The 16429-nt window shown below is 35.8% G+C and overlaps 1 protein-coding gene across 3 annotated transcripts in view; it reads right to left on the minus strand.

Moving 5' to 3' along the window:
• Positions 1–16429, minus strand: part of KCNK2 (potassium two pore domain channel subfamily K member 2) — a 107135-nt gene that overhangs the window by 50418 nt on the left and 40288 nt on the right. For all 3 annotated transcript variants that reach the window (XM_064648238.1, XM_064648239.1, XM_064648240.1), the window contains one exon: positions 11968–12085. In XM_064648238.1, coding sequence (XP_064504308.1) covers positions 11968–12085 — 118 coding nt within the window. The remainder of the gene's footprint in view (positions 1–11967; positions 12086–16429) is intronic.

Consider the following 16429-nt stretch of genomic DNA (forward strand, 5'->3'; position numbering starts at 1 on the left):
TACACTTTCCAATTACCCTGTCCAAAGCATGGAGCAAAATTTACAAGCCCCAATATATGTCTTTTCATATCCATCATTCTTTCTTCTGTTGGAGAAAAATTAGAGCAAGCCAGAGAGAAAAAGTTTTTTGGCTTCACAAGGAGCACTGCCATGACTGTCAGTGCCCTAACACTTGCCAAATTCTAGCAAATATATCTTCATGCACCCATTTCTCCAAGCAGTAATCACAGTTGTTCAACAAGCTCAAATGCTGGGGGTTTTTTTGTTTGTTTGTTTGTTTTCTGCAAATAATCTGCGCTTCTCTACCAGAGTGAAGTGGTGCAATGAAAGCATGAATTGGTATCTCCAGGTCAGTTTGAAAAGGAGAAACATTTTAACCCAGCAACAATGCTGGCAGATTTCTGAAAGCATTTGGTGACATCAAATGAATTTCAGCATATACTGGTCAAGAATTGGAACAGACTCCCCAGGGAAGTAGTGGAATCACTGTCCTGGAAGTGTTCAAAAAACACTTGTGGCACTTGGAGTCATGGTTTAGTGGCCAACATGTCACTACTAGGTTAACGCCTAGACTAGATAGATCTTGGAGGTCTCTTCCAACCTTAATGATTCTATAATTCTATGATTCGATATTTATGTCTAAATCTAAGACTACCTTAAGACTGCCAACATAAGTTTAGAGTGGGTGCCAACGATATATAATCAAAGACCTTTTTAGGCCATTAGAATTCATGGTGTTATCCCCTACAGAGATTGTTACCTACTTAAAAGTTGAAATGAGAGGCTCTAATAGCCTCTGACATTACTTGATCTTATTTAGCTAAAAAATTATAGAATAAGATTAAAAGAACCACCACTACAGCAAAAAAATTTCCAGTCTTTTTAAGTTAGTCTGTTGTGGGGTTTTTAAAATAGTATTCAAATATCACATAAAATTAGATTATGCAAATTTGAACCAGTACAGATCCTTAATTCGAGAGAACTTTGATGCTGAAATATTTTTTGATTGCAGAGATAGGAAATAAAAATTAGAAGTTTTAACTGCATAATGCAAGATATCTCTCTAACATGTCATCAGTTAAACTGAGAAATACTGACACTTGGGGTGCTTGATCATGTCGTTACCATTACGACCCAAAATACTTGCTTCAAAGAGCTTGTTATCTAAATAAACAAGACAGACAAAACAGCACAACAGCACAGAGACCAGCACAGGATGGCAAGCATCATGCTGGTTCCACAATTATTTGTTTGCTGTGATGCATCACGCAGCAAAAAAGCCTCAAAGACCTGTGAGCTGAAGCCATCCTTCCATCTAACCACGTTTTCCCTAATGGCTGTTTCATGCCACACCATCCAAAGAATGAAGGTAAACTGAGCAAGTCATTACTAACACAGGATGCAATGATATAATTTCATAATGGAAGTCAGCAAAAATTATAAGTGAATGAATAATCCTCACTACAGCTAATTCTGGTGGCAGAAAAGCTAAAAAAGACAACTAAAATATTCTGAATTTGGAAAAGAAGAAACAGCAGCTGAAGAAAAGAGGAGGGAATTTCCTTCCTATGCAGTCTCTTCAGACAGCAGAAGTCTTCACAGGTTAACAAGATGCTAACATATACTAAAAGGAACCTGATCTTTCAAGTATCAAAGACACTATCAAGTATAAAAAAGAAAACACTTTTTTCAACTAAGTTGCAGAACTAACCTCAGTAACAGAAAAGAGTTTATTTGTTAGGCCCATAAACAGCACGCATCACCAATCCATTCTTGGGAGGTATTTAATTAAGATTCAACACCTGGAAGGAAGTGAGATGAAAAATCTATACAGCAAAATGTGATGACAACAAGGAAGCAATTATTCAGAAGTTACAGTTGGACTCTGGCTGTCAGAAACAAGAAATGGCCTAAGAGCAGCCTACTTAATTCTTCCATTTGGTTACAATTCAGGCAACTTCATGACATTCTGGCAGATAAGAAAAACCACCAGTGTTTTAAAATCATGTCATATTTAACCAGATTTAGTTTTAAAACTGGATTCTAGAACTTAAAACGTACATTTTATAGAGAATAACAAATTGTGGGAAATGAAAAATGTAGTTATATTCAAAGCATTAAAAGCTACCTTAGCATAGATGGATTCTATAAAGTATTTAAATTCTCAAGGTTGGAATTCTTTTTCTACTTACACTGATTGATACTTTCTACTTATTCATCTAAATATTAAAATAAGAATCCCATGCCTACAGTATCTGAGCATATTAAATTACTGATTTCAGATTGACAACTGGTTTTGAGTAAGGATCCCTGGAGGTAAGGGAGACTAACTGGGACCATGATTGCTATCAAATTTCTGTCCAGTAAGTGAGACTTGAATTTACACAGTCTGTGTTGTTGCTAAGAAGCAACTACGGCAAAGATGTCCAAATGAAGTAATGTCTTGTCTCTAATTATACTTGGCTTTCTCTATGCTCTGATTACTGGTCCAGCAAAACAAATCAGAATCCCACACAAGTGCAGAAAAGAGAGGAAAGCACATCTCCAGTGAAGCTACAACAGGAAAACAATCTGCAGATTTGTCCCCACAGAACCAAAAATCCAAACACTTAGATACTAATTTCTTACAAACATCCAAGAGTATTTCTACTTCACTTAGACAAACCCAACCAAATAGAGACATAAAAAAATCAATCAGAGCCTTCCTGAGCTAGAATAGGATGATTTTTACAAAGGAAATTAACTAGAAGGAAGATGTTATTCTTCTCAATCCTGCTGTGCAAGCCCAGACTAAAATTTTAACCATTAGTAGTCAATATGAGAACACCTTGAGAAAGAGAGCAAGTCATATGTTTTACAGGCTAATAGCTGCATTACCATACAATTTATTTTCTTTTAGCTAGTATGTAGCAGACAATTATGTTTCCTTTAGCTTACATCATATTTTTTTCACACTGGAAAAGCATCTATTCATTGGTGAAACTCAGCATGACCAGAAGAAGGTAGATAAAGCACATATAGGGCTTCTCTGGACTATTATCTAAATTATGCATCGCACAAGTCTTTTTTACTACCTATCTTACTACTAACTCTCAATTAACATGTGTCTTCTATAACTGCCTGCTTCAGCCAAACGAAAAACTGAAGTTCTCAGACTATTGTACTGAACAATTATATTTGCATTAGCAGTTCAAATAAGTTTTTATAATTTTTTATCCTTTTTATCTTAAGCACATGCAGATCACATGCACATTACTGTAGAAACAAACTTGTACTGCTGAAAAATATGGATATCTAACACACACTGAGATGTGAACTAGAACTTTGCTCGCAGTCATACCAACTCATACAGCTCTTGCAAGAGGATGATACCAGAGGGTGAGATTTTCCAAAGCACAAGAGGATTCAATACCAAAAAAAACCTCACTGAAAAAAGTTAATGGATTTTGTTAATTTCCTCTTTGCCTGTACTTCTACCCAGCTTCCCTTTTGATTTTTCAGGGGTTTTTAGTGGAATCAAGCTGCTGGCAATGATGAGAAATCTATAAAATATAGAGTGCTCTCATTGTATAAAAAAGAAACACTTTCATAAAATGCTAATGGATATTCCCATGATCTGTAGTGATACTTGAATGAAATTTTACTTCATAATACTGGTGGTAAAAGATATCAGGTTTTGTACTAGTGGCAGTTCACTTCAAGAAATCTTTAAGCCCTTCTAGGTTATCAGTATAACATCCTTTCTATAGTCTTTTACACTTCTTATAGTCTTCTTTTCTAGAAAGAAAAATGTTACTTTCTGATATCATTGAAACAGAACTAGCTGTTAGTTCCAGCTGTTAGGAATGGTACAGTCAAGTTTAAGAAAAAACCATTTGGTTGAAAAGGGGGCAAGGAGTCTATCTTGGCCAACTGACTCTTTTCTTAAGCAGTTCTTAGATCTCCAATTCCGTAGGCCACTGGAATACTGAGGCCCAGCTACACTCCATGAGCCCTTGCCCTGCTCCAACCAGTCAGAGCACCAAGGGGCATTCCTGGACCTCAGGAGCAGATGTACAGATTATATGTACATCAAGCAAAACCATGACACAACACAAGCACACTTCTTCAGATCTTAGTTTCCAGGAAGGAAAACCACCTCTTCCTACTTTCAGATTAACATGACAGGCAAACAGTGTGATTTGTATTAGGCAGGTTCTTACCTGGTATAAAAAAGTATGCTGTTCAGCCAGATCTGCAAAAACTACTCAACCAAAGATCTTCAAGTCTTCAAACCCCAGAACTTGTGCTAAGGGTACCTAAAAGTGCCTTATTTTCTACAGTGATGAGGAGGTAGGAATTCCAGCTGAGACAGTCAGCTTCACTTTCAAAAGAGGTTGCAACAACACATGGTAATCTTATAATGTTAGTCCCTCTGACAAAAAAAACCCAAACAAATGAAAAAAGAAAAAAACAAAACCAAACCACAGAAAAACAAGAGGATATACACACTACAAACAGGTGCTTTTACTTTAGCCTCTAAACCCTACATACTCAGTGACTCTGATGTAGAAGCTAAGTATCAAACATCCACTTTTTTCTGTGTTTTCCAAAATCCTGTGCCTCTGTTTGCTTATAGAATTTGAGATTCTCATGGTTGGTTGCACCAGTCCTGATGCAATTACAAAAATAAGCAAAAAGAGAAGCAGGAAATAATTTCATCCATCCTAGTATTCTGCAAACAGTGTCATCTTATTTGGCAATTCTTTCTTGCAGCCTTTCCTTTATTGATAACAACAAGTTTTGTAACCTGGAAATTCAAATAGACATTGGGAGGCTCAGGAACCCTGTACTGATCAGCCAGTGATGAGAAATCTCAATAAAGAAAACAAAATTCAGTTTCATTATCACACTAAAATTAACAGAGTAAGCTGTGAAAACTTCACTGTTCATTTGCAGTGTAAATTGGGGACTGTGTCACAACTGATGAACTGACATTTTCACTCCACAGCAAGACCTGCAGTTTCAAGAACTGTGTTAAGCATAGTCTGTTGTTTAGGAAATTACCAAAGGTAATGAAGTGATGGAAAGCTGCACACCTGGCAATTTGTTTTAACACAACTTTTTTCAGGCCTTGAGAAAAAAGGAAGATAAAAGCTCAGAAAGTGCAAGTACATCAAACTGCAAAAATTGTACATCTTCCTCCCTGCTTTCAAGATCCAGCAATAAATAGACATCACACAAAAATAAAACAGCCAGTGCTGCCTAACAGGAAGCTTATCAACAACATTAAAAAGGTTTTTTTGACAAAACCAGTTTTTAATGAAGTCACAGCAATGTTATAAAACACTCTAGGTGGCCAGAAAAAATATTCCAGAATATAAAATAATCAGAAATTCAGTGTTACAGGAAAAGTAAGTAGTTGACAGTGTCCTGAATCAGGACTAAAAGAATAAAAACGAGTTAAAAAAAAAGATATGAAAAGTGATACGAAATGTCACTGATGCTACCACCTTCCCTGAAGACACAATGTCATTTTATACCATCCACAGCCAAGTTTCTTGTCCAGAATTCAGAACTCACCAGGTAAACAAGAACTCCCTTGTAGATTTACACAACTAAGAGGTTACATCGCCCTAAGCTTTTCTAATATAGCTAATAACTTAAAGTAACAATATCAGCAGAAATATCAAACCCTGAATATGGCCCACAAAAAATGCAAGTGCTTCCAATTGATCCTGCACATCAGACACCTGTGTATCAAAACAGGGCTGGCAGAAAAAAATATCACTTGTCTATGTAATGAAGCCTGTGTATCATCCCATAAACTTGTGTTTCTTCAATTTCAGAGCTACCCTTAACATTGTTGAGTATTTTCTTAGTCTCAGTCATTCTGGTCAGTGAAGTTCAATTTCTTTTCTCTGATTTGCTCATTCAATTTAATTCAATTTTTCTACAAGCCCTCAATGTCTTTAACTGAGCTCTTCATCTAATATAATTTCCTTTCAGCTCTTCACCTTTCCCCAGCACTGTCCCAGGTTCCCTAGCTCCCAGAAGTCCTATCCTAATTATTGCTTCTGTATCTTGTACAGTCCAAGTATTATTTCTTCAGCATTCGAGTCAGATAAGCCCTCTTTCTCACTGCCAGAGCAAATGCAGGACAAAATTGAGGGCACAGTGGTAATACACTTTCAACTCACGGTTCCTTGGAGAAATAATTACAGAGGAAATCTTGTTTAGCCGCTGCTGTCCTGGGAGAGAATATGCTCAGTTCAGATGAAATATTTGGAGAATTTCATTGCCAAATCCTAGCAGGTCTCTCCAGAGCACAATTGAACTATTTGTCAGCGGCCAATAACTGGGTCAAATTCAGACACTCTTTCAAAGGCACAACAAAAGGAGCAAAGAAAATAAATTAGAATGGAAAAAATAGAGACTAAAAAACTAATTTATTTCCAACATCTTCTATTAAGAAGAGCAGCACAGGGATGAAAAGGTAAGCACAACACTAATCCAGAGGAAAGACTGAATTCTGAAGAGATCTCCAGGGGATTTTTTTAAACAGAAGAGTACTTTCTGTTGACATCTTAGCAGATGAGATATACATGTTTAACACACTTTGAGAGTCAATATGACTCTCAGCTGGACAGCAGGAGTTTTCAATGGAGTCCTCTGCAGAGTAAGAGATGGAAGGAACATTTCCACCTCATTCCCCAGTGACCTCTTTAGCATGTCTCTCACTACCACATTTTCACAGACCATAAATCTTAAACACTTTTTTATGCATTGCTCTGCAGCTGGTCCTATCAGCTGGTTTTACTCAGTTTTACCACACACATAGTCCTGTTAGAAGCCGAATGATATCTGGGCACATGCACCTGGCTATTAGTGGAGCATAAGATCCATGATCTTGCCTTATGAAGAAGGCTTGAAAGAAACAGGTCCTCAGAAGCCACGTACTCCAGTGTTCACCAAGCAGTCAAGTTCCTTTAAGTCATAGACCCAAATGCAGATTTGATTACCAATATGATGGAGAAAAGTCATGTATCGGAATATTTTTCTGCAAATGTATTTTATGTTTTTTAATTTTAGGATTTTTTTCTCCAATCTCCTCTTTTATCACCTCAGCATTTGCACTTCACTCTCTCTTACTTGTTCTTCTCTCTTCCGTTACAAATACACAAACAGAAATCCAAGTATTTATATTCTGATAAGCTGCAATATTATAAAATTAAATTTTTATACTCATCCTCAATAGTTGTTTCTTCCTTGTTGTTATCAACACATTACTCTGTTACCTTGTATTTCAAAAATGCAGTGAAATGGTGCCAGAAGGGACAGTTTCAGCAGTAGGATTTTATTATTGTTTCAAATCAAGAATTAATGTAATAAGACTTCTTAAAATATCCTGCCTTCACAAGCAAACCTTGTATCCAGGCAGGGGGAAAATGACAGAAGGAAGGATTCCTTACAGTGAAATTGCATTTGAAGCTAAATAACTAATTACAGCTTTAAAATTGACAAATCAAATTCAAATTTCTAGTCAAAAATATCAATTTTTTCCAGCATCTTCGCTGGAAAAAATCCTTCCAGCATCCTCTTCACAGCTGTTCTCTAAAACATAAATATTTACAATTTGTTTCTTTTTCTTTTTTAAAAAATATTTACATTCTTTTATACTCTTTAAAAATGATTGCTAGGCTTACAGACCCAAAAAAACATAACCATATTACCATAGCCGGACGCATGAACCTAACTTAAAGACTTTAGTCATGAGTGAACTTCTCAAGATGTTCAGTTTCCAGTGCCCATGAGAAGTCTGGATTTGAAAATCAAGGGCTGGTAAAAACAAAAGCAGAAAAGGATAAAAAGAAACTATGTGTTCTTTCTTTTTTGATTTGTAGACACAGTCCTTAGGAACTACTGGATTTGGACATCAATATGGCTGCATCTGTATTGTATCCTCGAGTGCTAAGGTATTAAAGGAGTCCCTGAGCTCATCTCTCTGCAGACATGGCTCTGTTTGAAAGGATGCACTCTAGCAAACCGCAACTACCAGTGGGGTTGCTGGCATTCCCAGCAAGGTCACAGCTACTATCCAAGATATTCCATCTTCCAGGAGGCTGAACAAATACTCTTCCCACTACGTGTCTACTTGCAGTTCTTCAAAAAGTCATTATAGACTGGCTAGAATAAGTGGAAATAATGCAGCTATTTTAGAGTAAGATCCATAGCAGTCTAGTAGAGGTTCTTGTGATGGAGTTTCTGATATTACAGCAGGCACTACATTTTTTATGTGCTGAGACACCAGTCATTTGGCAAAACAACTCCTGAACTCAAGGTCTTGGCGTGTCTACCTTTTTTTTTTTTTCCATTTTTCTAGTTACGAGTCTCAAGCTTGCAGGATAACAGGTCTCTCTTTCTAATCAGCTCCCAATATAAAACTTTTTAGGCCCCTAAAATATAAGTTGTTTGGCAGGAAGTGGGGTATGTACAGGTTCTGTCTGTATGCTCATTTCTGAGTTAAGCTACCTATTGAAGGAAATGATCTATAGGATAAAAATCATACACATTGCCAACAATGAGCTCTTAGAATAAAAAGATATGAGATAAAGATTATTTTTCCCTCCTCCTCAGCACTAACCCCAGCTTTAGGATTTAGTTGCCATTTTTTCTTGCTTTTCTTCTCTACTTTCTTTTTCTTTTCTTTGGACGTGTGGTCTTAGAACACAACTGACAGGAAAATGACATTTTCAGGTAGAAAAAAGAGGTTTTTTAGTTCTTTGCAGCATGCACAGTATCCCAGGGAACAAAGCAACAATATTTTTCATAGATAATTTTATAATTCTATTTCCCTCTTAAGGACTGTCTGAAACCATTCCATATGCACAGAATAATAATCACATATTTCATTTTTCAAATTTCATATTCTTTTGCATTTCTTTGTTGAGATGAGGCATATTTGTTCTAGGAATGTATCCACAAGCAAGAACACCTAGCTAAGCCAGTCAAACCTATAACCAGTGATAGCCCTTCCTGAAACAAGTTCTATGCACTAGCACAGTAGTAAATGCAAAGATAAAATGGAGGATCTGTTCTAAAAAAAGCCTTGTGAAATTGTTTGATTCTGACTCTCAATTAAATCCATTTCTTAGGAAGGATCTAGTAGCAGTATGACAGATTCAGTTCTATTAAACCTGAATTTATTAATTTCGTATTATGCACTAGAACATTTACTGGATAGCATGAAGGATTATAAGAGAACTTAAAAAATGTTAAATAAATATCAAGATGTCTTCTGTGCTGTTACCTCTGCTTTTTTGAGCTGGCTTTGAAACTCAATAGATACACATGTCACCACCAGAGTGCCTTTCAGCAGCCTACAGGAGATCCAGAAGATGGTTCTGGTCTGCTGCCAACAGCCACCAAAATAGAGAGTCAATATTTTTCATTTCAATGTTCACCACTACTGGGATACAACAATAACAGTAACTGCAAAACAATAACTTATTTCTTAGGCAAATGCTAAAGGCTTTATTTATTATCCTCTCTCCCCAGAAACCAAATATTTGTGGGATGCAAGTGCTACTGTCAATAAAGAAAGGCTTTGCTTTCATTAAAAAAGGTTTGGGAAACTCTATTCATAAATAGACTATTGGTTCCATTTGAATGTCTCAGATTCTGAGATATCACCAGCAAGAGTGTGGGCTAAATGATAAGGTAAAATTATAGTAATAAGAGGTTTGGAAAGCTACAGAATCTGCTGCAATACTAGAAAGCAATAATTTTCTTTAAATGGTAGTAATCCCTTTTCTTCTGTTCAAGTACTTAAGTTATACAGACTAAAGGATATAATATTTATAATTTTTATTCATATTTATCAAATCTCATTTACAAATTATTTCCGTAAAGTTGTTTTTTTAATGTATAGTGTCCTGTCTTTGTTCATAGAGAATATCTGTAGTGTTTGGCTGAAACGTGTGGCAACTCTATGGAGATGCTCATAAACCATATTTTGACTCTCTTCAGAAATTAAAATATCAAGTTAATTATTAACATATGTCCCCTAACTGGAAGGAATGCCTTCATTTTCAAAAGTTTACTCATATACAAAAAGATACTATTCTGAACACAAAATCACTTGATGGCACATAATAATATAAAGAACCCAACTGTTCTGCTCGTCATCATTTTCCCAGGAAAGTCGCATTTCCAAGCACTTTTCACCACAGCTGTACCTGCTGTCACACCACAAGCCCTGTGAACCATTGGGAAGATGGTTCACAGCAGTAAGACAATGCCAACCACGCTACAGCTTTCACATGCTGTGTGAAGCATGCTGTCCTTGGACCCCAAGAAATGATGCTCAAAACTGCAACTGACTGGGAGTTTTTCATCAGAAAGGGTCTCTGATGAAGAAAAAAAAAAACAAACAAACACAAACAACCAAAGAAACAGTTACTCCAAAGCCAAAATATTTTATGGAAGATTTTTTTTCTTTTCCTACTTTTTCTCATATTTCTACCACAAAACCTGAAAGAAGTATTTACTTTTGCCTAGCCTGACCTGCTTCTGACAACTCTGGTTTGCAGAAATGACCTGAAATATAAGTTTTCAAATGTATTTCCCATTTGGTTATCTTGCCTCCTGGGGACAGTGGACCAGAGGCCTGGATGCGTTTGCAGATCCCCTGCTCTCTTCTAAGCAGGACTCATACATGTTTTGGTAGAATCAGGTCAATAAATTAAGTCAGGAAACATTTAGATTTGGAAAAGTCTTACTTTTACTTGAAAAAAAAAAAAACAGATGATGAAATAAAATGTTCCACAGTTTTAAATAATTTTTAAACTTTTAATTCCTTGAACACTTTTCATATGTTAGTTTTTATCCTTATTGGGAAGCCCAACAACTATTATGCACTTTATACAGGACCATGGATGCTTAAAATATAAAGCTTGGTGCTGTCAGAAGAGGATAACATATGACTGATCATAAAGCTATCCTTTCAAGGTTCTTGCTTTTTTTGGTCAAAGCCTTGCTTTTTTTGGTTATAACCTGTATTTTTCAATACTTGATTTTTTTATCACCTTGTGGACCTGCTGCTATAAAATCAATAAGTTTCTTACTAGTCAAGGAGGTAAGAGTTTCACTGTTTGTTCTCACTAAACCTGTGTTTCAGTTACTCTAGATGTGGAAAAATAGTATGCACAGGCACAATATTTATACATATACATATAGACATGTATATACTCAATCACACAAAAAATGTGGTACTTATGCACTTCTGCATAAAGAGAGAAGAAAGGTACAGACAACAGTTGAAAGAACATCCTTTTCCATCACAATATGCATATAAATATTATGTAGGAGTAATTATTCTAACAATTCCTTATATATTACCCTAATAATGTAGGTCTTAAATATTTTTCTGGTGATTTCTGCTGCAAATTTCCATCCATCTTTGTGAATTCTGCTTTGTGAGCTGTGAGTTACATTACATTTTTTAACTGTATATGATGTGCACTATATTGTAGCCAAAGGGTAGAAACTGAAATATGAAATGCTGCTCCTATTTACACCTGTTTGGAGGTCTAGTGGCTCTTTCAGAATTTAGATAAAATAACAGTATCTAATGAGATTATACAGACTTGAAATTCAGACAAGGTCTAACGCACATGTGCTTTAAATCATGCCCTATTTAACACTTGTGACTATACAGGTGACAAAATTGCCCCCCAAAAATGTTTCCACAGAAATATACAGTAACATTTTTTTTCTACGGAAAAATCACTCGGCTAGGGCTCCTTACAGACAGCTATTATTTCTGCCCTAAAAAGTAGCAGCTAAAAAGCTAACTCTCTACTAAAAAGTAACTCTCTACTTCAAAATAGTAGATTTGGAAGATTTAGCATTCACAAATACACGCACACATCGGAAATCAAAAATTTCATCTCATTTACTATAAAAAGATAATAAGCTGTGTCCTACCTATGGTGGTAATAACAGTGCCAGCAAAGAAGAAGGAACTTCCCAAGTCCCAGTGACTGATCTGAGCAGATGTGTTTCTTAAAGGTATGATTCCTGCATTTATTGCTGCCACTACTTGCTGCAAGTTTAAAAAGATTTTTGTCAATATTCATGAAAAAATTATATTCATACACATTACACAATAAATTGATTCAATCACTTATTTGATCTAAGCAATAAACTAGAAAAGGATCTGTGTTGCTTTGCTCGAGCTCTATCATTCAGTTGGGCCACAATTTAATCTTCAGCAGACACCCCAGGCACTTCAGCACACAGCAGAGCTGTAAATTTCAGACCATTAGGGAGAATGCAAAATCCACAATATCAGTAACATTATCACCTTAGATAGATGGCAAACACAATTATTTTTACTGCTGCAACTATTTAGTGAAGACAAACATGCATTAGACAGAATTTATAATCAGAGTTTCCCCAAATGTTCCTCTATTGAGTTAGGCAAGCAAATGGACTTCTTAAAAAAAATCATTTTAAAACATCAAGAAAAAATGCCCATACATTGTTCTGGATCAAATTAACTCCAACTAATAAAAACAATATTGCATAACAGATAATTCAATAATTAAAGAAATTACACTTAACAGTTATAAAACTTTCACTGTAGCAACAAAAAAATCAGAGTCAAGTATCCAACAGGTTTATACAACTACATATTTCATAAATTTCATTCTTGAAAAATTCAGTTCTAGCAGCTAAAATAAACAAACTTGTCACTAGTGACATTTTCATAATCTCGAGAAATAGGAAACATTTCCTTTTTCAGCAGTGTCACCTACTGTAAATTCTTACCACAAAACATATTCCTCTTTAGCTATATCACTATTGCAGATATAATTAAGTAATTAAGTTAACTGGTACACATCAAGAAAAAGTATTTTTAAGCTTGCTATAAATATCTCAAAGAATATAAGTTATCATTTCTTTTTCAAACTTTAAAACAGGACTTATTTCATAATCATGATCCTTATAGTAATAATTGGTGTCTAACAAAAGAACAACAAAGGAAGCAACACTGCAGAGCAAAAATGAGCATTTTAACTAACTAATAGTTTGTTCTTGGCAAGTTGTCCAACAATCACTATTTACGTAAATATATTCAGCAATAGGGTAGACTAGAACCATTTTCCTTGTGAGCAGTCTGTTGCAGAGGAAGAGTATTCTACAGTAGTAATACTTTTTTCAGCCCCAAAAGACGTTGATAGCTTGCAAATTAAAACATTTTTGTTACTAAACAGTGCCCATAGAAGTCACTTGCTATGGACAGAAATTACAAAATACCAATGCTGGATTAACCAGGCATTGACTTTTCATGATGGGATCTCAATTTAAATCCACCACTTCTAGTTTGCCATTCTCAAATCTCAGATGCACAAAGTAACCATTTTAAAGTCCACAGCTGCATCTCCATAGCCACCTAAGCCATTTCCACCATCCAGGGTTGTCAACAGAATGCCAGCTGGAGTATTTTTACATACATTTTAAACTGCTTTCGTTTTAACTTCTTTTTTAACTTTTTTTTTTTAATACCAGAAAGGCAGACATCAAAGATGTGGAATTTTCAATCCTACTGAGCAAGAGGAAAGGATGGGGAAAGGGAGAGGTAAGAGAATTTAATTTTCCTTTGGGTTGGAAGAATAAAGCTTCTACATTTGTACATCATGTCCAACTCAGCAAGAGAAAATACAGCAGCACTGACACTGACAGGTGTTTCCATCAGTATAGGAAGGAACACATCAGACTAAGAAGCATGTGAGAACCATCCCTCATATTGATTTCATAATTTACACAACACAGAAATTCCTTGGACTTACAAACCCCAGTGTGCTGCATTATACGGTGAGTACTGAACATATTTTGAGTACTGTCACATTTCAGTGGATTAAGAACTTCCATCGCAGGTCCTTGTACCTGAAAATGGGAACATACTCTCCAGTGAGGCATCATATGATACAGCATTGGATCAATATAATTTTTGGGGACCATTCCTGTTTTATTATAGTTTCTTGTACTGGATGAATGCGCTACCCAGAGCAACACACCTGTTTAGACAGTCCAGCAAGACCAAGTTTTATACAGATCCTGATGTAAAATGTTTTCAGGGCTTTATATCATCACTGCACATTTTGAAGTCATATTACCCCAATGTCTTTTATATGAAAGGTGTGCCAACCTAGACTGCTCAAACATCCATTACAGCCATGCATTTCTGAACTACAAATACCACACCTACAGACTTACAGAAAAAACAATACATCTTAACCCAGAACTCCCCAAACCAAAGCAGATGCCTACAAAAGACAATTAACCACTATTATTATGTCTCTGATTTTATCTAACCGCTTGTTAGGAAAAGAATCAGGGCTACTTTCAGTGATACAGCCTCCTAAGTTCTGACTATGCATACTTTTAGGGACTTTCTGAGTAGGAGACTGCATCTGCATCGTGGTTTTCAGATTGGTTTGGGTGGATTGTTTTACCATTAATTTATCTAACTACTTTTGGAGCTCACTTGGCTGCCAAGTCATTCTGTGGCAGTAGGTTCTGCAAATTGCTTGTGGATCACTTAAAAAGCATTTCCCTTCTGAGAGTTCATATGTGCTTCAAAGTAATTTTCTAAGTTCTTCTGTTATGAGAAACACTTGAATAGAAGTCTCTAATTTGTCTCCTTCAAGAAATTAATGATCTTACAGGCCCATCAGCTTCCTCTATTTTTCCAAATTAGACTCTTTCTTATTAAATAATATATCCACCTATTTAAAAAAATCTGCTGAATATTGCATATAAGTAATTTTTTATTGCCAGTATTTCTCATTGACTTTCTTTGTACATTTACTGATTTACCTTACTGATTGTTTTAAACATAGCTTTAGTCATAAAGGGCCACACGATGCCTTCATCATCACTGGGTTATTGTTCCCAAAAACACACTACTGTGCTTTATCCTGCACAGTAAATATGTTTGTGAGAAGCCAGATTTAAACCTTTACAAAGCTGCTGCATTATTTTCCTTCAGAGTCTTCTATATAACAGAGTCTTCTCCCTTAATAACAAGGGTGACAGGTGGGTAAGGTTTCTGTTTCATTTAAATCAGGTTGCTGTTTCACTGAGATCAATACTACTGTGTCATAAAGTCTTTGAATATTGCTCATAGATTTTTTGGGAAGAGTAACTGCACTTTCAGTTCTTTGGATCAGAGAACAACTTTTATTCTTAGTTTGGTCAGCAACAATAAGAAGATTCCTATCTAAGACTACTCCCAAGAATAATTTTAAAAGAAAACAATATATCGCATAACTCCTAACATACATACATTTCGGGGCACTAATTTCAGGGTAGCACCTTCTTCCTGACTATGTCCACTGCACAAACTTACCTGGAATATTAGATATTAACACTTCCCTAGCCTGGAATAAAAACCTAGGCTCATGCAGCTAGTTTCTACTAAATTCACTAAGGGCCTATGTCTCAGCCTTAGCCTTCAAGTAACATGCTATTATTCACTGTCAGTGCTGTCAGATTCAATTCTCTGCCACTTTTATTCTTGGTCTTCAGCCTTTTTTCTTGACTGATGCCTTACTACTAGAGCAAACACAGCCACTTCATTTGTCATAAGTCTGGCACGCTACTCTTTCCTCTCTTCCTCCCTAACTTCTTTCTGTCACTTCAGACTTTTGGTTTATCCTAACTGACACAATAGTGACAGTAACTCTGCATTCCAAATCTTGAAGTGGAAGCATGGAAACTCTATATAGTCTATGCAGTCATCATATGTTGCAGCCTTTAAATACTTCGTGTGATCTTAACACAGGAACTTCTGGAATTATAAACATTGTTTTATAGTATTAAAGTTAACTAACCTCCCCAGGAGCAATTTTTCTAGTTTTTCTCTTTTTTATTCCATTTACAAACTAAATTCTGACTTAAAAATCAGTTTTGCTTCAGCAATACAGAACCAGTCAGCATTAGAATAGGGATGTAGACAGTTTAAATTCTGAAACTATGTAATTATTTCACTTGCCTTACCTTCTTCCAGAGCCTTTGTCTAGTACTGTTTTCATAAGAGAGGACTGATGACTGAGCAGGGGAGTGGTCAATCAGCACTGGTACCAAATCAAGGCCTCTATGTGCAATGAATTTAAGAATACTATTATATGGTTACACTAAGAGTAATATGTTTTTCTTCTTTAATTGTCTTCATAATGGTGGAAAACAAGGCCTTTTTTTTTCATAGTGAAAAGAATTGAGATAAAATTTTGAAATGTTTAAAAACTTTAGAAACTTCATTCCCATTTTTTAGGTTATGTGAATTCTTAGGCTAGCTCTGTACTATACCCTCACTTGCATTACACTCACACATCCAAACTACCTGGCTTTGCAGCCATATTTGGGAACAAGCTTTAGTGGA

This window comes from Pseudopipra pipra, chromosome 3 (assembly GCF_036250125.1).
Source record: "Pseudopipra pipra isolate bDixPip1 chromosome 3, bDixPip1.hap1, whole genome shotgun sequence".
NCBI classification, from domain to species: domain Eukaryota; kingdom Metazoa; phylum Chordata; class Aves; order Passeriformes; family Pipridae; genus Pseudopipra; species Pseudopipra pipra.